General features: G+C 35.8%; 5 protein-coding genes across 7 annotated transcripts; 2 read left to right on the plus strand and 3 right to left on the minus strand.

The window, feature by feature from the left end:
- Window positions 1-208: 208 nt before the first annotated feature.
- LOC106351994 (polyadenylate-binding protein-interacting protein 13-like) lies at window positions 209-3,881 on the minus strand. The gene is made up of 11 exons (XM_022688264.2): window positions 3,305-3,881; window positions 2,857-3,235; window positions 2,529-2,636; window positions 2,390-2,434; window positions 2,223-2,295; window positions 2,031-2,143; window positions 1,864-1,923; window positions 1,677-1,724; window positions 1,527-1,595; window positions 1,055-1,116; window positions 209-525 (listed from the first exon to the last, which is right to left on the minus strand). The coding sequence occupies exons 2-11, from the start codon at window positions 3,214-3,216 to the stop codon at window positions 474-476; spliced, it is 990 nt and encodes a 329-aa protein (XP_022543985.2). The 5' UTR covers window positions 3,217-3,235; window positions 3,305-3,881; the 3' UTR covers window positions 209-473.
- Window positions 3,882-4,024: 143 nt separating this feature from the next.
- On the plus strand, window positions 4,025-5,235 carry LOC106348255. The gene has a single exon (XM_022687665.2). It carries the CDS (start codon window positions 4,230-4,232, stop codon window positions 5,103-5,105), a length of 876 nt encoding a protein of 291 aa, XP_022543386.2. The 5' UTR covers window positions 4,025-4,229; the 3' UTR covers window positions 5,106-5,235.
- A 411-nt stretch (window positions 5,236-5,646) lies between these two features.
- LOC106348254 (two-component response regulator-like APRR5) lies at window positions 5,647-8,476 on the minus strand. The gene is made up of 7 exons (XM_013787964.3): window positions 8,111-8,476; window positions 7,723-7,884; window positions 7,501-7,631; window positions 7,184-7,345; window positions 6,839-7,089; window positions 6,111-6,753; window positions 5,647-6,023 (listed from the first exon to the last, which is right to left on the minus strand). The coding sequence occupies exons 1-7, from the start codon at window positions 8,346-8,348 to the stop codon at window positions 5,913-5,915; spliced, it is 1,698 nt and encodes a 565-aa protein (XP_013643418.2). The 5' UTR covers window positions 8,349-8,476; the 3' UTR covers window positions 5,647-5,912.
- Window positions 8,477-11,478: 3,002 nt separating this feature from the next.
- On the plus strand, window positions 11,479-14,187 carry LOC125610010 (ribosome-binding factor PSRP1, chloroplastic-like). The gene is made up of 5 exons (XM_048781654.1): window positions 11,479-11,535; window positions 12,819-13,229; window positions 13,309-13,566; window positions 13,660-13,753; window positions 13,859-14,187. Exons 1-5 carry the CDS (start codon window positions 11,479-11,481, stop codon window positions 13,987-13,989), a joined length of 951 nt encoding a protein of 316 aa, XP_048637611.1. The 3' UTR covers window positions 13,990-14,187.
- A 252-nt stretch (window positions 14,188-14,439) lies between these two features.
- LOC106348252 (protein TRANSPARENT TESTA GLABRA 1) lies at window positions 14,440-16,026 on the minus strand. Of its 3 annotated transcripts, none has more exons than XM_013787960.3 (2): window positions 14,861-16,026; window positions 14,440-14,683 (listed from the first exon to the last, which is right to left on the minus strand). In XM_013787960.3, exon 1 carries the CDS (start codon window positions 15,873-15,875, stop codon window positions 14,862-14,864), a length of 1,014 nt encoding a protein of 337 aa, XP_013643414.1. In that variant the 5' UTR covers window positions 15,876-16,026; the 3' UTR covers window positions 14,440-14,683; window position 14,861.
- Between the last annotated feature and the right edge of the window lie 5,285 nt (window positions 16,027-21,311).

The raw sequence follows: 21,311 nt of genomic DNA on the forward strand, positions 1-21,311 counted from the left end.
GTGCATCACAATTATGGAAAAGAGCGTCTGAAATTATCAAAACACCAACCAACATTTTTGGGTTTTTAACAACTAAAAATTATATAGGATCTCCCATATAATTATCAATTCAAAGAAAAAGTAGCGCAAAACTAATTAACCAAGAAACTAAATTTTTTTTCACAAAGCATATAGACTCACCTAAAATCTAACGGAAAAACACCAACGATCAGTGAAACGATTTGACATGTATCCAACATGTATCATTTTAAATGTTCCATAAAGATAACCAAAGGGAGGTTTCCAACAACAAAAACAATAGAAGGAGAAAGTCTAGCTTAAAGTTTTACTGAGGGATCTAAAAAGACCTGCCAAGTAAAGAAACAAGAGAATGTTTATACGAACAGAAAACGACTTAAGTATTATCTTAAAATGAGTTTTGTTCTCTCTTTCTCTTCTTGACCTGATCTCTGTGATCGGGCTGTGATTAAACTCTAGTTTAAATCATTGGGGTGTGGCCTTACTGGCGTCTTCGACGGGCTTACCCTTCACATATAGAAAAAAATGAGAAAAATATTAGTCTCACTGTGCTCAGTTTTTACTATGTCTTCTTTAACTTTAAAGAACACCACATATTTGATCAAAAAAAAAAAGAACACCACATAATATCAACCTAAACATATTAAAAAAATAATAGTTGAAACACACAAATGGGTTAATAAGATTTCTAACAAATGTGTTCTCTTTGGAAATAACCATGCATATATCCCCAAACAGAATCAAAAGAAAAACAAAACAAAGTGTGTTCTCTGTCATGTATGAATCTTTGTTTCTCACATGAAATATCATCAGAACACTAGATGACCAAAGGCAGAATACAAATCAACAATCATGCATTTACTGAGCAAGGCACAAGAGATATTTCGAGAAGATGTGTTATAAAATGTATATCATATTATTAATATCTACAACTAGCATGCAACATTGATTCTGCATCCAGCAACTGAATGAGCTCATTGTAAAAGAAAGGCTACAGTAATGAACAAGAAAAATAAAAATGTTGTAATTAACCTACCTTACACGGAGCCCGCCCAAGACAACACCGGTGCAATTAAGAGCAGAGATTGCACTTTCCGCCTGCAACACACAAAAATAATCATTGAGCATTATAAAGTTGATTAGGGTCCAACTTGCCTCATCAGGCCAAAGAAAAACTCAGTACATAGTGGATTATGCACATTATTGCAGGGTGTAGACGATATTATTAATAAGACATGTAGTCCAAAAATGAGCACGACTTCAAAGGATCCATCACGTATGTAAAATGAATACAAAGATGAAACTTTTATAAAGTGAAGTATCTTAAACTGATTTAAGCAAACTTCAGTGTCGAGTTCATGCAGTTACCAACATTATCTTTTGTTTGCAAGTCAAGTAATTAAGAAAAATTGATCAAAATATATATACTTTGCACATGAAATTAGAAATTTCGAAAAGTCTTTTATCACATGAAGTAACTTATCAGGAAACAGGCAAGAGGAACTCACCAGAGTAAATTCAATAAAAGCAATGCGGGTTTGGTGATGATAGTCTCCAAGAAGCCTCAAATGTTGAATCTACAAAAGATCATGGCCAAAATGAAAAAAAAAACATCATATAGTATAAACAATTGGCCATAGTCAAAACCAAATATGTACCTCCCCACAGGCTGTTCTAAAGAAATCTTTCAGTTCCCTTTGTGTGACCTGAATCAAACAAAAAAACGAAAAATAAGATGAACAGATTCTCCACTGTTTGATTAGTCTGATGCAAACAAGTACTCAACGTAATAGAGGTTTTGCCAAATAACATCATAGGTGATTAGGAAATGAAAATCAAGATTACCTCCTTGTCAATATTAGTACAGTAAACAGTCTTCACACATTTCTCGCGCTCTTCCTCAGACTTGAAGAAACAAAGTATCATTACACAAATTCAGTGATCTATAGATTTCTAATTGGCATTAATCTGAAATGATACTAACGGCTAAGATTATCTATAACTCAACTTACCCTTGGGAGGAACGTTGGGTTAACAGGTGCAATAGCTGTTTTGGAGGGAAGAACCTTAATAGGATGAGAACCAAACAGAGTACCCGATATTGTTAAAGCAGACCTAGCTCCCTCTGAGAAATTACTTCACTGATTAGTAAACACAAGAAGAATATTTCAAGTGGTGAGACAGTTGAAAGTAGAAGTAACTACCTTCATCAGTGAACTCAATGAAGGCAAAACGAAGAATAGAGTTACTGTCACCGCAGATACGACAATCAACAATCTTTGATTTGAACACAAAGATGGACAAGAAAACGTATGAGACTTTTGAGTTTAAAGATTATAAAACAAAGTGGTTGAAAAATTATTCTAAGTACCTGACCAAAAGAAAGAAAGAGACGGGCAAGTTGCTCCTCAGTAGCCTACAAAAAGATAGATAAAGAGGGCACTTTGGTTATTTGTATTGGATTACTTCTGGGAAAGCAAGTTCTTGAGACATAAAATCTCTTTTCAGACCTGTTGATCAATGTCTGAGACATATACAGTTCTCCTGATTACATCTGTATTCTGAGCCAAGCTTGTTTCTCTGCTCGTCCATCCTTTCCCTTGGCCAAAGTTCCCTCTCTGTATTAAAACATGGAAGTGTGACAAAACATTTCAGATTTTCTTATAGCTTAATCAAAACTTTTGAGTAATTAGCCCTTTTTCTTAAACTAAAAATGTAAAAACCAAAAAAAGAGTCATAAGCATTTTGGTCAAACATTGAGAAGGCATTGCATGAAAAATAACAAATCCAACATATATATAGGCCATAACACAGAGATGATATATATATTTTACATACCCTTGTATCAAAATGGCCATTCTCCACAGCAGGAATAGTTTGCATGTTGTTAAGCCAAACCATATTACTCACAAACCCAGAGTGGGCTTGAGCAAGTGAATGTGGAACATATTCCTTAGCCATCGGATTCAACTTAGAAAACTTAACATCCAAATGACTTATCTCACTCTTCAGAGTCCCTTCACTGTTCTGGTCCTTTGTTGGGTTTGATGTCTCAACAGAGGAATTGGATTCAGGGCTCTTGTGATCATCAGAACATGGCGGCTTCGTATCAGCTTCTAAGACGTTGTTTTTGTCTTGACTCTGACCAGAAGAGTCCATTTTCATCACATCAGCATTTTCCGGGACAGCCATGATCATTCACTCAAAAAAGATGAATCTGTGGATAGTAAAATAAATATCAAATAACAATCAGAATGAGGAAAAAAGAGAACATAACAATACAAACCAGTTTTTGCATCAATCAGTGGAATCCAAACGATCACGGAGCAAGAATGTCTTGGAGAGCAATTTTTTTATAAGAATGATCTGGAGAAAAGTTTGAACAGTAAGCTCTTTTGGTTAAAAATTAAAACATATTTTCAAGTCAAGAAAAATATACAAACACAATTAATTTTCATTAATTACTTTTGTCATTTGTCAACATCAAAATTATTCATTGTTCTTGCTATTCGTATATCACATTTTTATTACTAATAAAAGTTAATATTACTTTCCTTAACAAGATTCTAATAATTTCTCTCTTTGAATTACTTCTTTTTCTCTTGGCAAGAAATTTCACTCTTTTTATTTCTTTTGGCAACAAATTTAAACCTTCTCTTATACACAAATATGGCAATGGAATTATATGCATGGGTCATGGATGGTTTATACAAAATTAATTATGTAGTGTTCTAGATTTCTAGTTTTCTTTTAGTCAAAAACATTTTTAATTTCGTTAAGTTTGCATGGATTTATTCTCTCTAATCATAAAATTTCATAACACAAGCATCGACTAATCATTAGTCCATGCAGGTTTCAGAGTATATAGAGGAGAACATAGAAGTTCATAAGGCAATTAATAGCTTGACCTGGTCTTGTTTTAGTTTTTCTTCAAAACGACGATAAGAAGGTGAGGTGACCAATGACCATCATCATAAGAGGGCTATCAAGGAAACTTAGTAAAGTATAAGGTCCATTGTGAAATTAAAGAGAATCTAGTTTAATTCGAATAGTATATATAATCTTTTTACAATCCCATCCTCATATTTATTTCTCTGGTCGTAGAAAATCTAAAATAAACCAATAAATTGGGTAAAATAGTATCACGCACTCTCCGAGGTATGACTACGAGCAACGATTAATAGAGTTCGAAGGACATTTTGGTCATTGACATGTTCATTGGCCCATCTCCGCCTCATACACCTCTCGTAAACCGCCGTAACAACCACAAGCCTCGCACCGCAACCGTCTCCTCCGCCCTTCCCGATCTATTTCTCGCGGCGGTCTCTCTCCTCTTCCTCTGGCCATCTCCAAAACCTCTCCTCTCCCTACCTCCCAACAGATTCTCCTTCCCTCTAACTCCTCGCCGCCGATCCACCGCCATGTCCCGTCGATCTCCTCCCTCTCCTCCTCAGCGCTTCGCCAATCCTCAATCTCTCTCCGATTGGCTCGAACCGCGCTTACCTTCCGACTCCTTCGCCGCGTGGGGAGTCAAACCGGGGACCAAGAACGTCCACAACCTCTGGCTTGAGCTCTCCGACGGCGAGACCTCCATAACCGACTCCACGCCTCCGGTGCGCGCCGTGAACGTCGTCACGGTCCGCGTGATCGGGAGAAACGGGAATATCCTCGTGGAAGGTCGCCAGGAGCTTTCCGACGGGAGCGTCCGCGAGAGGTTTCGTCCTCTCTCGGAGAAGATGAAGCCAAACGAAACGCCTGATGAAGCCGTCTTTCGAGCGGTTAGAGAAGAGCTCGGGTCTATCTTCGATGGTGGGGAAGACGACGTCGTAGGGAGGGTTAAGATTCTTCCGGGGAGTTACAGTAGGAGAGTGGAGGAGAAGAACTCGATGTCGTATCCGGGGCTGCCCGCGCGTTACGCGCTTCACTCGGTGGATGCGACGGTGGAGGGACTGCCGGAGGAAGATTTCTGCACGGAGGAGAATGAGTGTGATGGAGAGACGGTGGAGGAAACGCGAGCCGCGGGGAAAGCTGTGACTGTGAAGCGGCATCACTGGAAATGGGTTAGTCCCGGTTCGGTTCGAGCTTAAAAACTTTTAAAATAGCTTTCACAGTTCTATAAAGGTTGAATTTTTAAGTGATTTATCAGTCCAATGAATGATCAATAACCCGTGTAGAGAGAGACACTGTTCTATAAAGTTTCAATTTTTTAAGTGATCAGTCAGATGGATAATGAAGAACCATGTAGAGAGATACATATGCTTACATATACCCATTCTTATAATATGTCGTTTCTAAAAAAATTATGTTTTAGAATTTTCACACTTTTTAATAAAACATACTAAAATTTAATTCTAAACACATATTTTTTGTAATTTTATATTTCTATGTTTTAAAACCAATAAAATTTTAAAAAATAAAATTAATGTTTTTGAACTTCACAATTTATCATTATTAGTTGACAAAAATTACATTAAAAATATAAAATATGTATTTTTTTGTAATAAATTTTTTTTCTAGAATACGGATCTTTTAGAAATGGAGTGTAGTAGATTGATTCCAGTGAAACTCATCTTTTTCATCCCATTGTAGCTATATCCTTTTTTTCGGTTTCATTGTTTTGTGTTCAGATTTTTGTAATAGAGTTTTGTTCAATCTTATATAAATCCTCTTGCAAGTTACAGAAACTACAATCCATCATACATAAGTACATATCTAAACTAAATCTTATCTAAAAACTCGACAACAAAGCCCGAAAGCTTTTGTGTATACACAAAAGTGTCACCAACTACGTACGTCCGTGGAGAGTTAGCACAAGAACAGCCCCTGTATCGGAGAAAACAAAATCTAGCTGTTTACATATATAACAAAATATAGCATACATCAATCTGTTTGGATCATTGTGGAGCTTCTTGTGTTGAGGTCTCAGTGGACTGGACTTGACGAACGAATTGCCCTTTGATTCGAGGCCGTTGCTCTGCCAATTTCTTCCGGCTCTCATAACGGACCTGTGTGCAAAAGTCATAAACAAAGGTTTAGAAGCCGTTGGTTCTTAACAAAGCCGTTATGTGTTTAGGCATCAAAGTTTTTTATACCTTTTTCTCAAAGCACCTCTCCTTGCGCTTCATCCTGAATTTGTTTAAAGCGGCTTCCCGTTGCAGAGACTGCTGAAGTTTCCCAACAGAGGACGAGTATCCTTCTTCGCTCCTCTTCTCTAGAAGCTGCTGCTGCTGTTGATGATGATAATCAATGTAGTTGGTACTGCAGTGATTGCCTGTTCCACTATGTTCTGTTGCGGAGGAGACGTGTCTTCTCTCCTCCATGTCCATGGAACCATCCCGCTCTTGCAAGCCCTCAGGTTTACCGTTGAAAGGGTGAAACATTGAACTATACTCATGCGGGCTAACCGAGCTAGGGCTTGGAGACACTGAAGCGGGAGCCATGGTAGAAGTGTGGGCCGCGTTAGGACCAGGGAAGTGTATAATAGGAGCTGGCGTTGGGTAAGAGCCCTGTCCTGGCCAAGAATTCATCTGGTTGCTAAAAGGTGGGCCAGGCGAGTCAGAGCTATTGTAAAAGCTGGCCTCGTTTCTTCTCTGAGCACTTGGAGGCGGTTCAGATACATTGTATTGGTTGATTAGCACAATGTTATCGTCTCCACCACTCGCTGCAACGTTCTTTCTCTGATCGGTAACCAAGGGAGAGACTGAACATTGTGTCTGCAATGGCCTGTGAACGTACCTGGCAACAAGAACCACAACACAAACAATCAGTAACAAGTATTGAAAGATTGATTATAAAAGGAATTAGAGATCAGACCACTAACCGTGTGAAAGCCGAGGCACTAGAGGGATGAAGAGAGGGCTGGTGGTTCTCACTAGTGTCAGGTCTTCTCAAGGAGAGATCAAGCTCTATCCGAGAAGTATCGTGCTTAGCAACACTTTCTTCTCTGTGGCTTTGTCCGTTTCTTCTAAACGACGCTCCCATGAAGTCAATAGCCTCTTTGGATGAGACTCTTGGGATATCCTCCACCACGTCGGCGCTCTCACCTTGCATCTCTGGTCTTGAACATGAGCTCTACAAGAACAAGATTTTTAAACTAAAAAAGTTAGGAACACCAATCAAACACACACAGGTGAAGAGAATCCATCACTGAGAATAAGAATCTAACCTGATCATCACCACCACCACCACCACCATTCCCAATTACAGGTTGTTCCTCTCTCTGGAATCCATTCACCTGGTTACTAGTGGAGTTGTTTGCAGACGCGCCCTCAGGTTTCTGCTGTCCAAGGCTCTCATCTACTGGGAAGTTACTACCAGGAGCAAGTGACTGTAAAGATGATCAAGAAAAGAAAAAAAGAATCTGAGAACTCAATTATCTTTTTAATAGACAACGAAATTTCCCAGGACTTGAATAAGGATCGTTAAGTTGTAGATTGCTCAAGGACACAAAAGGTTAAAAAAGATAGCAAGAAAGAGACATACACTTTGTCTTCTCCAGACATGTTGCCAGAGATTCCTCAGCTCATTCCTCCTCAACGGCTTGACTAGATAGTCAGCCGCACCTTTCAACATGCACTTATAAACAGTATTAACCGAGTCCTGTGTTGACATCACTGAGAAAAAAGAAAAAAACAATAGAATCAGGCAAAAAATTATTTCAATAACTAAGAAAAAGAAGCAGAAGTTATATAAAATAACACATACTTATGACAGGAATGTTCTTGCAGGTATCATGCTCCATTATAAGTGTTAGCAGAGCGTATCCGGATATTGAAGGTAGATCAACCTCTGTTAATATCAGATCGACGCTCTCAGGCTTCCCTCTAAGCATCTCCCAAGCTTTCAACCCATCAGGTACAGCAGCGACTGAGAAGTGAAAAGGGAAAACTATAAGCTGAGATTAAAAGAAAAAGTCTTTCACATGTACTCAGACAAAAGACTTTATTTTTAATCGAATTATGTAACGACACAACAGATTCAGCAAACTCAATAGATTTTTCAGACAACGTAAAGTTCCCTCAGAATAATCTAAGTTCAGACAAACAACTCGAAAAGACAGAACATAACACAAGGGATATGTCCTAGAACTGACCTCTGTAACTGCATTTCCTGAGGAGAGCAGAGATTATCTGTCTGGTGGAATCGTCTGCTTCAACGAGCAAAACCCTGAGCGAGATCTTCGGGAGAAACCTCTCCCACGTCACCAGACCGTCGCCACCCTCCGCGGCGTCCTTCCGCCGCATCTTCCGCCGCGTTAACTTTCCTCCGCCAGCCTCAGGTGCTTTCTCCACCACCGTCACCTCAACAACTTCGTCGCTCACTTCTCCCATCTCACAGCACTTTCTAAAAACCAAATCCGATGAAAGTTCCAGAACAAGAAGAAGAAGAAGAAGAAGAAACAGTTTGAGAACAAAAGATATTGTGAGTGGAAGAAAAAATCTTATTCTCTATATTACAGAGGAAAAAGAAAAATATCTTGAAGTCTGGCGAATGTTCCAACGGCTGAGATTTGTATCCCGAGGCCAACCGACCCTGATCCAACGGTCACGATACGAGTAAAAAAGATCTGAAAAATATCTAGTAGAGTTGGCTGACGTGGCCACGTTGCCACATCAGCAAATACTGTAGGAGAGACAAAGAGATCCTCCAATCCAATACGCCAAACAACCTTTTTTATTTATTTTTATTTAATTCTTGTGGTGGCGGGGCGTTGATTACTCTGTGGTTCGTATGCAAAGTTGGGCTATAAACTTATGCTTATTCCAAAATTTTATTATATATTATCGTGTCGTCGTATGTTTTCTGTAACGTAGAAATGTTAGTGAATTGCTTGTTTCAACAGCATTAGTAGCTTATTAGCTTTGAAGCTACAATAAACGTTGAAACTATCACATTTGCTTATGTTTAACTTTAAGCTAACAAAAGTGCTTACAGTTATCAAACAATTAGTGGTAGTTTTAGCCAATAACACCTTTTTAATGAGCAATCAGGCCTATAAAAAAATACCACTCGTGACTTTTGGGATAAAATCAAGCGGAGAAAATATCTAATGCAAGTGGCAACACAAGTATCTATACAACTTATCCAAAAAGAACTATACTATTTTCTTTTAAAAATATTTTGATATATTTCAGTAACAATATTTTTATTTGAATAATATATATATATGGTATTTGATATCTTTTGGAAAAAAACAATAAATACACTAGATATTATTATTTTTAAAAATACGCCAGAGTTATCTAATCAACCAACCTATAATAAATTTAAATTAAAAATTAGTACTATAGACACATTATAATTGTATTTAATTTCGAATTATCAGATCATAGTTTACCAAAATTTATCACCATTCTTTCGTAATTGATGCAGTGGCTGACCACCTAACAACGAACACGTGTTTAGGTAGGGACCACCTAAAGAGTTTTAAAGTTATTTCCGGGGCTAGATATTTTGGAGGGATAAGGAAGAGACAGAAGAACGAGACACTTGTTTGAAACTGGTGGTCTTGGTGGATAAGAATACGACACGTGTATGGTGGTAATCTGACACAACCATTCACCTTCGATGGTAGCTGTCAGAAACCAATAAAATATCTAATTTTCCTGTCTCTTCACGCGCCGTGTAATTTTTAATATCTCCGTGAAATTTTTAGTATCTAACAAAACTTATTAGTATAATGTTTTCCTGAAAATTTCATACTTTCGAACTTCTTATCTGGCTTGAGTTAAATATAATAGAAGTTTATGATCCTTACCTGGCGGTAGATGGCAAAATAATACTAATACATATAATACGTCAGTAATCAGTTGGTTAATAAGTATTATGGAACCAAGTTGCTTTGGTCTAGTGGTATAGGAGCTCCAGCTGGAGTGTCCGTCCCTGGATTTGAGCTTTGGCCACTGCGGAATTTATATATGGGCTGCAGTATCCAAGACCGAAGACCGTTACACGGTGAGCCACATGGTGACGTCCTGGCAGCATCCATGCTCACTTCGGTCTCTAGTCTGGATCACCTTGGTGGGGCGAAGATATTCGATTAGCAAAAAAAAAAAAAAAAGTATTATGGTAGTTTTTTTTGAACAACGGTGTTTCTATATGGTTTATAACCATTTTATTAAGTGTTTTGACTTTGTTTGGAAGATAGCGCACGCGAGAGTAGTGGTGTGTGGTGGACGGAGTGATAACTTTTGTTTTAAGGAATAGAAGAAATCTAAAGAGATAGTTTTGGGCCTAACTTAAACGAACATGGCCCCCATCCTTTTTCAAACAGATATTTTTTGTCTATTCGATACTTTTCGTCCTCTCCTTTGTGTGGCCAACCAAACTTTGATATTTCTTCCTTTGTTTCTTTACAGTCTGTAGGATCTTTTTCTCTTTTCTTTTTAGGCTACTTGAGATATTTTCAAGTCGTGTATCATGTGGCTATTGTCTTGTCCATTTATAAACTAATTAGATATTAATGTGATTTAAACATCACTTGAGACAGACAATCTACATATCAAACCAAGTGCTAAACAATAAATGAGACCGATGATTATAATATGTATTAGAAATTAGATGAAGGATAGCAATATAATGGTCGATAAAGTTCTGCAAACCGATCTAGCCGACCTGTGTATGAACAATTTTTGTATACCTATGATGTCTTATAAATTTTGCAATTTAGGGCTAACGACAGTTAATATAGGGTCAATTGTATATCAGACACATTTTATTAGTTTTTAGAAAAAAATAGTATGAACTATACAAGATTAATACTGAACTCAGTTTATCAAGGTTATTTTGGAAAATACTTCATTACTCGAGTCTCTACTTCTTATAACATATTTTAGTACGAATTATAAACAATTTAATAGATGATTTAATATATTTGAGAATAACATATTAGTGTGGTACAAATTAACAACTGAACAAGAAATCAAATTGGAATGAGTTAAAGAAAATATGCCAAAGTTTCGATGGCCCATATGAGAATAGTGTAACGGTGGTACCATGATGGAACATTTGAGAATTAGTGTTATGCGGTGATTGGGAACCGAACATATGTGTTAGATATATGGATGAAAATAAAATTTCACTAAAGGTTCATTAAAAATGACACTTCGAGTAATCCAAGACTGTCTCAAGTTGTTGCATATCGATTCATGGTAAGTTGGTAAGTCTTCGTTTGTAGTTATGTAACTCTATAAAGTTTGAGCTATATAACAAGCTATAGAGTGTTCGTGACTTGGGGGTTTTAGATGAACATTCTTGTGTGATTTTCGCTTTTGTAAAGACGTTTAGTGTGACTTCCCTAATTTAAGTTTTCAAAACTTGTTATCGCTTTAACTATTTCTTTCTAGTGGGTTCCGAACTTGATTTTGACGAAACATATAATCTTAGCAAGCTTCGGCAGTTAAAGTCTGAACACATTAGATTTATGTTGTACTTGGTATCGGAGCACAAATGCTATAGCAAATGTCTTCAACAAGGTTTATTCAAGGCATTTGCTCAGCTCCACATCAAACTGCTAATGTTAGCAACAATTTGGATTATGCTTACTTCTAGAAAAAAATGATTTCTTAAGCTGATAAGTTAGCTTAATACTCGAGTTTGAGTTCAAGACTAAAACTCTTTCACGTATTTCTACCATTTGTACGTGTCAAGATAGATTGACTTGATTTTCTCTTCGTTGCTTGAATCACGAACCAACACAACGATTTGTTGACCCGGAGTTCACCGCACTCTTCCGTTAACAAGGAAGAGCCGGTATATCTCTCCGGAGCTGGGATGATCGAACAAGCAATACTATATCTGCTCTTACAAGCGAGCTCCGTTACAGACTCGATAACCTTTGCTCTCTCGATCTTCTTCTTTCTATGACTGATACAAACTCACTAGCTCAACAGAATAACCGAAGAACCCTAAGTTCCTTAACTCTTATACTCGAGCTAAGTTACTCTACACAGGTGTACATTCACACGTGTGGTTTACTAATAAGAGAGCGACCGGTTCAATTGACATTACAGACTTAACCGGACCAATACAATCCTATCTATAATTCCAATCAACCTAAACCGAACGAGCAAGATATAATGATCCTATCTTGTCTATAACCTTCAGTACGTTATATTATATCATAGATGCATGGTACATCATCATTTAGAATCATTTTCCACTTTTAACATCAAATATATATACATCTTATGATGAATTTTGATAAAGAACCTGGACTGAGGTAACGACCCTTAATTTCTTATGAATAATTTTGTGAGTAAATGTTCACTAACCCTATAAACCCCTGCATGTAATACTCAAAATTAGTACAAATGTCTCACTTTAAGCAAAAAAAAATATGTTTCTTTTCACATATCTACTTTCAAATGGTAATATATATAGTTCTAATAAGTCATACATGCATTAGCACCTGTCTCTACGTTTAATCTACATAATGTATTAAAGGTTATATATCATCTCAGTTTAGTTAACCTAATGATAGTAGTTTGAATATGTTGTCAGAAGTAAATGTAACTGTTGAGTTCTGTGTGTAAACTCAATGAAATGAGTTATATGATCCTAGAACTTCCAAAAAATGGTTCCACATAGATTTAATGTAGCTTTACATGTGTACATATAAAAGTCTATGCTTTTCACAATATTAAAGAAAGAGAATACTAACTGGAAAGACTAATACAAAAATCTTTTACTTTATAGTTGACAAAAAAAAAAGAATTATACAAGAACAACAAACTCTTATAGTAAGTATTCAATTGACACTACTTTAGAAACAACCAAAGATGCCCAATTAAAATCACAAGTTAACTCTAAAAAAAGGATCGTGGTTACACACATTGAAAGTAGGAGGGAACATTTTGTATACGTGTAAAAGAAAAAGAGTTCGCTTCACAAATACACATCAATTCCAATTTGCATATGTTAGCGTACTTATCCATTATTTCACCTTATCCAAAAATATTTCCGATAGTATTAACTTGACAAACAAAGAATCTGTAAAGTCTCTCTCTCAAATCAAATGGCGACACTCTTGGGGTTTTCTCAGACCAAGTTTCAACATTGCAGCGTCTCAATCTCTCAGACAAAGTTTCAACATTGCAGAGAAAGTAGGGAAAGCTGTTCAGAAACACAGCCATCTAGTCATAGAAGTTGATGTAAGAGTCTCTGTCCGAGGAGGAGAGTTTGGTAAAGGACCTAGGATACTTAGATGCGAGGTAAAAACATTGTCATTCTTAATCAATATGTTTTGTTTTGATCTCTGTGTGTAACAGATAGTTGTTATGGTGAATTTAGGTAACACTATTTACAAAGAAGCATGGTGTTGTGCGCGCTGAAGAAGATGCTGAGACGGTGTACGCTTGTATCAACTTGGTATCGACGATAATAGAGAGGAAGCTTAGGAAGATCAAGGAGAAGGACTCTGACCATGGAAGGCACATGAAAGGTTTCAACAGATTGAAGGTGAGAGAACCGGTGATTGAGCCGGTTGTTGAGGATGCTGTTGACTCGAGCACGGGAGAGGAAGCAGAAGAGGAGGATTTGATTAAGGAGGTTGGTCCATACTTACCTTGTCATACTGAACTTCAACAATTGATTTACTGGCGATGCTTTTCTTGCCATTTGTCATAAATTGTCCGTACCAAGTACTTTGAGATGCCACCGTTGACTGTGGCTGAAGCAGTGGAGCAGCTGGAGTTAGTCGCTCACCATTTTTATGGATTCCAAAATGAAGAAACCGGTACGCATTTTCACACGTTTCTCGTTTCTCCTATGTATGCTCGATTGCTTTAAAATGGAAGATGGAAAGGAAGGCTTACATTTGGATTTTGTTTATGGTTGGCAGGTGAGATTAACATAGTGTATAAGAGAAGAGAAGGAGGGTACGGTTTGATCATTCCCAAGAAAGATGGCAAGGCTGAGAAAGTTGAGCCACTTCCAACCGAGCAGTTGAATGAACACTCTTTCGCTGAGTAGACTATCTGCTCAAACAAAACTGATCTTATCCTCCTCACAGTTTGCATGATAACAGTGAAAGAAACTGATTCTGTTATCGAGTTCAGGAAACGATGTACATAAAAGGAAGCCAAACGACTCTTTGTAGATGATTTTGTTCTACATTTTTGAGGTAAGAGAAATTGAAAGGAAAAAAACATTGAAAAAAGTTCAATACAATGAAGAAGAATTAGGAAAGGCCTTTCTAGTCAACCAATGTGAATACCAAAAAGTGGAGTCAGAATCATTTGGTCTTCATATGAAGTTAATTTACATGTGTGTCTAAAGTTGGTAACCTGTAAACTTATCCTACACAACTGTTTTTGTTTAGATGCTAACTAACCCATGACAAGAAGCACTTTACACCAAACAAAACATACCAACAGAGTAAGACAGGGTGCGTTGTACTAAAGCTCCGATTACAAATCCAAACACCAGAAACCACCGCAATAACATTATTATTATCCTGGTTTGGTTTATACACAAACAGAGATAATAAAATAGCAGAGCATTTGGTACACCAAACGAATAAAGTCTTAGTTACAATCACATAGATGCAGAGACGCATTGCGAATCAAAGAAACCAGAATGTGGTTGCACCAAACCCCACTAAGCTTACGCACTGGTTCCACGGGTCTAATGCTATCTCCCATTTTGATCACTTCCCCATCTGCATCTGACACCAACTGAAATAGTTAGCAAATCATAAAGGAAAATGCTATTCCAAATCCAAAACCAGTTATTATGAAACTTGAAGCACAAAAGGTATCTAATAAAGACTCCATCATTAGCTACAAGAACACTATCTAGGCAGTAAGCAAGTTATATATCATCAATTCATACTAATACGAACCTCAAACTCTAAGGAGCTGCATTTTGTTAGCAAACGCAATGCCAATCCAATCAGGCAACGAAGAAGACCACTGCAGCTGGTTAATCTCCGAACCGGCCGAGTAAACCGACATAGGATCAATCCCATTCGGTCCAGCCATCGTCGGCAACTCCCAGATAAGAGCCTGCGCGTCATCCCCACCCGAGCAGATATGCTTACAGCTCTGCGGCGCCCAAGCAATCGCGTTCACACTCCCCTGGTGCCGCTCCAGCTCCGCGACAGGCATCGTCGGCGATCGAATGTCAAGAATCACAACCTTATTCGAATCCATCAGAATCGTCGCCATACACCTCAAGTCCTGCTTGTTCCAGGCGAGCCTCAGGAGCGGCGTATCGGGCTGGGGGCTCTCGTAGATGATGGTGGAGTGCTCTTTGTCGCGCAGATCGAAGATCCTCACCGATCCGTCGGCGGAGACCGAGGCGAAAACCCTAGCCTCCCCCCACGCGATGTCGTGGACCTCCTTGTCGTGCGCGATGAGCTGCGTCTCCACCACGGACCTCTCCACGTCCCAGATCGTGCACGTGGTGTCGATGCTGCACGTGCCTAACCGCTTCGGCTCGACGTCGTTCCAGTCGAAGGAGGTCAGCGGCGCGCAGAACTCGCTCGTCTTGCTGTTGTTGAGGACGGAGACTGGCTCCGCGGAGGAGGAGTCTTCGTTGACCTCCCAGAGGCGGAGGAAGTCGCCGGAGGAGGCGAGGAGGTCGCCGCCGCCGCTGCGGCGGAGGGAGGGGGGGCTGAACATGAGCTTGGTGGGAGGGTAAGGGTGCTCGAAGGAGAGGGACGGGAGGGGCTTGAGGGACATGGAGTCGGAGTCGAAGGAGAGGATGTCGATGCGGTTGTTGTAGTCCTCGAGGAAGCTTCCGACGGCGATTCGGTGGGTGGAGGAGGAGAAGGACATGGCGTAGAGGGGGTAAGGAGAGTCGTAGGTGACGGCGGTTTCCGATCTAGGTAAGGAGTCCGGAGCTGAGTTGTCCATCGTCTCTCTCTCTCTCTCGCCGGAAAAAATGTGAGAAGGATTTGATTCGGTATAAGATTCTTGGCGACGATGGAAAGTTCCACGGTCAGTGTCAGTTGCGATTTGGAGCCGGAGCTGACCTGAGCTAAGCTAAGCTGACCTGAGTTAAGCTAAGCCGAGCTGAGCTGAGAACCCTCTGACTCAGTCAGTAATGTTTAATGTATAATGGGCCTATCTACGTGTTTTGTGGGCCTTGTGTCTACAGATAGCTGATCTTTTCTACGCTTGCGGGCCTTACTTTTATTTTATTTTATTTTCCCCACAGCACAAATATAAATCATCGGATTGATATAAACAGAATCTTATTCCAGGAGTTTGAAATTATTATACGATGATGTAATGTGTTATTGTGCTTAAAAAAATACTAGTTTTTTCCTTTTTTTGAACGAAAAAAAAATACTAGTTTCTTAGGGGGATAATACAAGCTAACCGGACGCGTCTAAGCCTATCCGTTGAAGCCTGTAATTTTATTGTTTGTTTATATCATATCTGTTTAAACCCGTTAAATTTAGAAATGTATGTTTAAGTTCATTTATGTCCGTTTATTTTTTGTTTTGGTAAATACAGTTATTTTTGTTAATAGTCTTTCAATATATCTTAATATAATTTTAAATAACACTGTTTTAATTTAATTACAAAAAATTATAATAAATAAAAATTCAAATTAAAGTAAAATTTGATTATTAAAAATATTTTCATTTGAATTTAGTATCAATCTATTCATCATATCATAAAATATCAACAAATTGTAATAAGTTTTAAACAAAATTATAAAATAAATATTTTTTTTCAAAAAAAAAACACAAACTCAATATAAATTAATCAATTTGTTTTAAACACACAAATTATAAAAATTATGACATTTTAAAATTACCTTTAAATTAGTTTTCATTATTCTAAAAGAAAATTTGTTTTTAAAGAATACTCACAAATGGGTTTAAATGTGTATTCATTTATTTAACGGGTATGTTTGTTAAAGAAACGAAACTAAACGGGTTGATCCAATATAAACCTGTTTATTTTTTACATGATAATAAAGGACCACATATCAATAGTTCTATACTAAATCCATTTGTTGTGTCTTTAGATTTTATTGCTGTAGAATTTTATGAAAAATCCCATAAAGTTATTGTGGATATTTAGCTCTATAAAGCATTTGTATGGCCGTAGATTATTTCAAAAGCTGATTTAAAAAAAATTAAAGCTTGATTGCTGTAAAATTAGTACCGTAAAAACAAATGGAATTGTATACAACATCTAAAGCAACTACCAATCACACTTTAAGGTTCATTTTAATATATCTATCTACATTATAAAAATAAGATATCCGAGTTCCAAACACCAGAAAAAATGGTTTATTAACAATTATTTAGATAAATAAAGAAAAAACCAGCATTAGAAAAAAAATCTTAGGTTGTACAATTTGAAAAGAGCTATAATATCTATTTCTATGTGGAAGTTTTGGGTTACTTTTGTATCATAAGAAAGAGGCAACAAAGAAAAAGCTATAAGAAGCAACGATAGGTCGAAACTGAGAGTTAAGAGTGTAGGACATACGACAAGGCCCTAGACATTGACATACCCTGTTTTCCTCAAAACCCTAATCCCACGTTACCAATCGAAATGATCAAATCCACCTTAGTATTGAAGTTTAGTTTTGGTAGATCATATGAAAGAAAACAGTAACCGAATCACGTAAGATAGTGGAGTTCAAAGCAAAGCTGCCCGTGGGCAAAGCCAAGGAAACGGTGGCTTTCGGCCGTATTATTATAAATACAATTTCGGCCACAAATCAAATTTCCCTTAGTCTAGTGGAAACATCTAAAGGCTATAGATTTTCTTCTTCCAACCTGGTTCGAACCCTCAGATAAGTGGGCAATGTTTTAAAGCTTGTTTCTAGTCTTGGAATCCCTAGGACTGGCACTGGTTCAAATTTCAAACTGATCATCTTCAGATACGATCATGCTATATGTCTGCCTATACACGGCGACACTTATAATAATAAATTAAATTAGATAAAAAATCATATGTTAAACTTAAATAACACACGAGAAAAAAACAAGATTGATTAAAGTTAAGATATCTTGTCTCCTCACCACACATTCTCATGCATCTTGATTGGATATCGGTAATCAATACTATTAAAACAGAAGCAATTTTTATCTACTTACAAATAGTCTAGGTTGGACCATTATATTTAATGATATTTCATTTTATTTCTACATCATATCTAATTTAATTGTTAAATATACATTATACCTAAAATTAAGGAACTAACTAACTAATCTATTATTTTTTAAACTATGAATTTAATTTATATTAATTCGAAATTCAAATAACTAAGCAATTATATTTTAGTTATTAATGTAATAAATAATTATATATATATATATATATATATATCTATTCATTGTATATATACAACTATATATTAATACAAATGCAAAAAAAAACAAATTGTTCAAAACCCTCACCAAATACATAAAAATATAATTCTTATAGTTAGAGTATTAAAATATATATAAATATATATATTATAAAATAAATAGTAACCGTAATTATATGATGAAATATGTTACTATTGATAGTTTAATGAATATATTTTTACGGGTTACTCAAACAGACATGTAATATATATATCAAATATAAACCAATTGAACAAATATATTAACATAAATATATCATAAAACATTACATTAACATAAATCGAAGCGAGAGACAGAGAGTAAGAGTCAATATTTTAATTGTTTAAAAATAAAATTATATATATAAATTATAAAATTAAGAACTAAATATATTAAAAATATATATCAAAATTAAAATAATAAATATTTACATTTTTAATGCGAATAATGAAATTAAATTTAAAATTTAAAATAAGCCATAGACAAAACATCAAAAAGTATCTAATAATATGTGAATAACAAAAGTAAACTAACTAAACAAACAATTATATTTTTTGCAAACGTAAATCATTAATTTGTAATAGATGTATACACATTATTGATGCTCAAATCTATTTTATTTTTAGTATGCATCCACTCAAAATATTAATCCATTAACAAGATGAAATTTTAGTTGGACTAAAATTGTATTAAAATTGGAATATCAATTTCATAATATATTCACTATTCATCTGAACGTTCATGAATATATATTACAATACTCTAAATATAATAATAAATCAAACCAGATTACATATTGGGTCATCTATCAGTTCAACCGATAACCAGATCTCGGGTTTTAGCGGTTGTTACGGGTTTTATATAATTTTTAAATAACAGTTTTTTGTTTGAAAACTAAAATGGATTACATATGAACCACCGAATTTGGCAATTTAACTGCGGGCCGGGTCGGGTTTCAAAACATTGAATATAATGTTTCATTTGTAATATCTAAGTGTAGATACAATTAAAATACAAATTTATATCAAATAAATTTGGAATGTTTCAAAAATAATCCCGCGCTTTGAAAGCGCGGGTCAAAATCTAGTCTTTTCTATTAAAATAGAAGTCACGATTTTTATTCATGTGTGATTATTTTAAAAATAGATCATCTCTAGATAACCATGTTTCATTTATTTTAATTAATATTTTGACATTGTTAAGATATCACATTTTATATAATCAACATTTATACCAACTTCACCTATAAAATGTTTTAATTTTATTTTTAATTATAAAAAAATCTGTTGACAAAAAATTTAACAAAATCTTACTAAAATTTTTAATATTTTTCTATAATAATGTATTAATTAATTGTGTAATTATTAATATAATATTATTCAAATAAATTTTAACTAAGGTTTTATTATAAAATAAAATTTGTATGTTGTTTTCATGAACTTTCAATTAAAATAGATTTACTATATGAATTAAATAAAAAAATTATATTAAATCAATAATTTAACTTGTTTTATTTTTAAAAAATCTTTCATTTAAAATATCATTCACCACTAAACCAGGTTCATATTTTTAAACCATGTATAAAATTTATTAAAATAATATTTTAAATTATTTAAACATAACTATATATTCATTTATAATATTCTGCTATATATTAAAATTATAGACACTAAATTATATTTTAACAATATAAAAAAACAAAAATGATTCTAAACAAATATATGCTCTATAGTATAACTAAATAAATTTAAAAATATTTTGTATGCAAATTGTTGCAATTAAATATATATATTTTGAAGGGGCTATCTTTTTGATTATTTCAGATTATGAGTTTATTATACAAAATTTTAAATTATATTATTGTGTAATAAAAATTAATAACAAATATAAAAAAAATTTACATTAATAAAGTCAAACAAAAAGTTTAAACATAAAAAAATATAGAATTACATTATATAATATTAAAATCTAAATCATATATTTAAATATTTACGACTATATCAAAATTATATATTTATAAAATATATAAAATATCTGCACGGATATGCAGGTTAAACTCTAAAAAAATAATTGCTATAGAAGTTGGAAGATATGGCTTTCCACTGACGCTACAACCCAATTTCCAACCATATATTTTTGATAATTTACGAAAGCACCGCATTTAGTGTCACGAGTAGAGACATTAGTTCGAAGTGTTTGATACGGTAGAGGAAGACTCGGTCGTGTTCTTATCTCGATTGACTTGCGAAAAGTCCCAAACCATGAATCCATTTCCATGTATATCGATCGCGCCAATTCTTTTTGATAGAACAAGGATCAGTGGTTATTCATTTGTACACGTGTTCTGCTTTATCATCTCACTATTGGTACCAAATTATTACAAGGATATCTTTATCCACATGTGCGTAACTCTTATGTAATACACACATGTGAAACTTTTACATGAATCTTTGGCTTCTATTCTTGGTCCGGTTTATAGCAAAAGCAATTAGGATTTAAGCAAATTAATGAGCCATGCTTGTGACAAACATAAAAAAGGCTCTCTCTCTAAAAACTTTTTTTCCATCTATAGAAAAGAAAAAACCTCTGTTGCTTGGGTGGTCGGCGGCCTCTTCGTCTCTGGTCACCCATTCCGCTTTACTTTCTTCTTTCCGTCTCATCTCTCTACAGTCCTTCCTCTGCGTTTCCTTTCCTGACACTCTAGGTCTTCACCACCGCGGTTCTGTTTAGGTGAGTTTGGCTCAAAGTCTCGGTGAAGCTAGGAGGTCGGTTATGTTGAGGAATTTCTTTGGTCGGGCTTGGTGGCGGAGGCTTTTGTTCTGGTGTCAGATCTGGTCTTTGGAAGTGGATCTCCTCCTTTACCATGGCTCCTCTGTCCCTCCTTCTCGGCGTGGGGGAGTTTGCTCTCTCGATCTGCATTTGTGGTCGGTGTAGATCCTAAAATTCACACTAAGTATTTGATAGTAATCGAGAGTTTAATATAGGGAAGATA

Source organism: Brassica napus, chromosome A6 (assembly GCF_020379485.1).
Source record: "Brassica napus cultivar Da-Ae chromosome A6, Da-Ae, whole genome shotgun sequence".
In the NCBI taxonomy this organism is placed as follows: Eukaryota; Viridiplantae; Streptophyta; class Magnoliopsida; order Brassicales; family Brassicaceae; genus Brassica; species Brassica napus.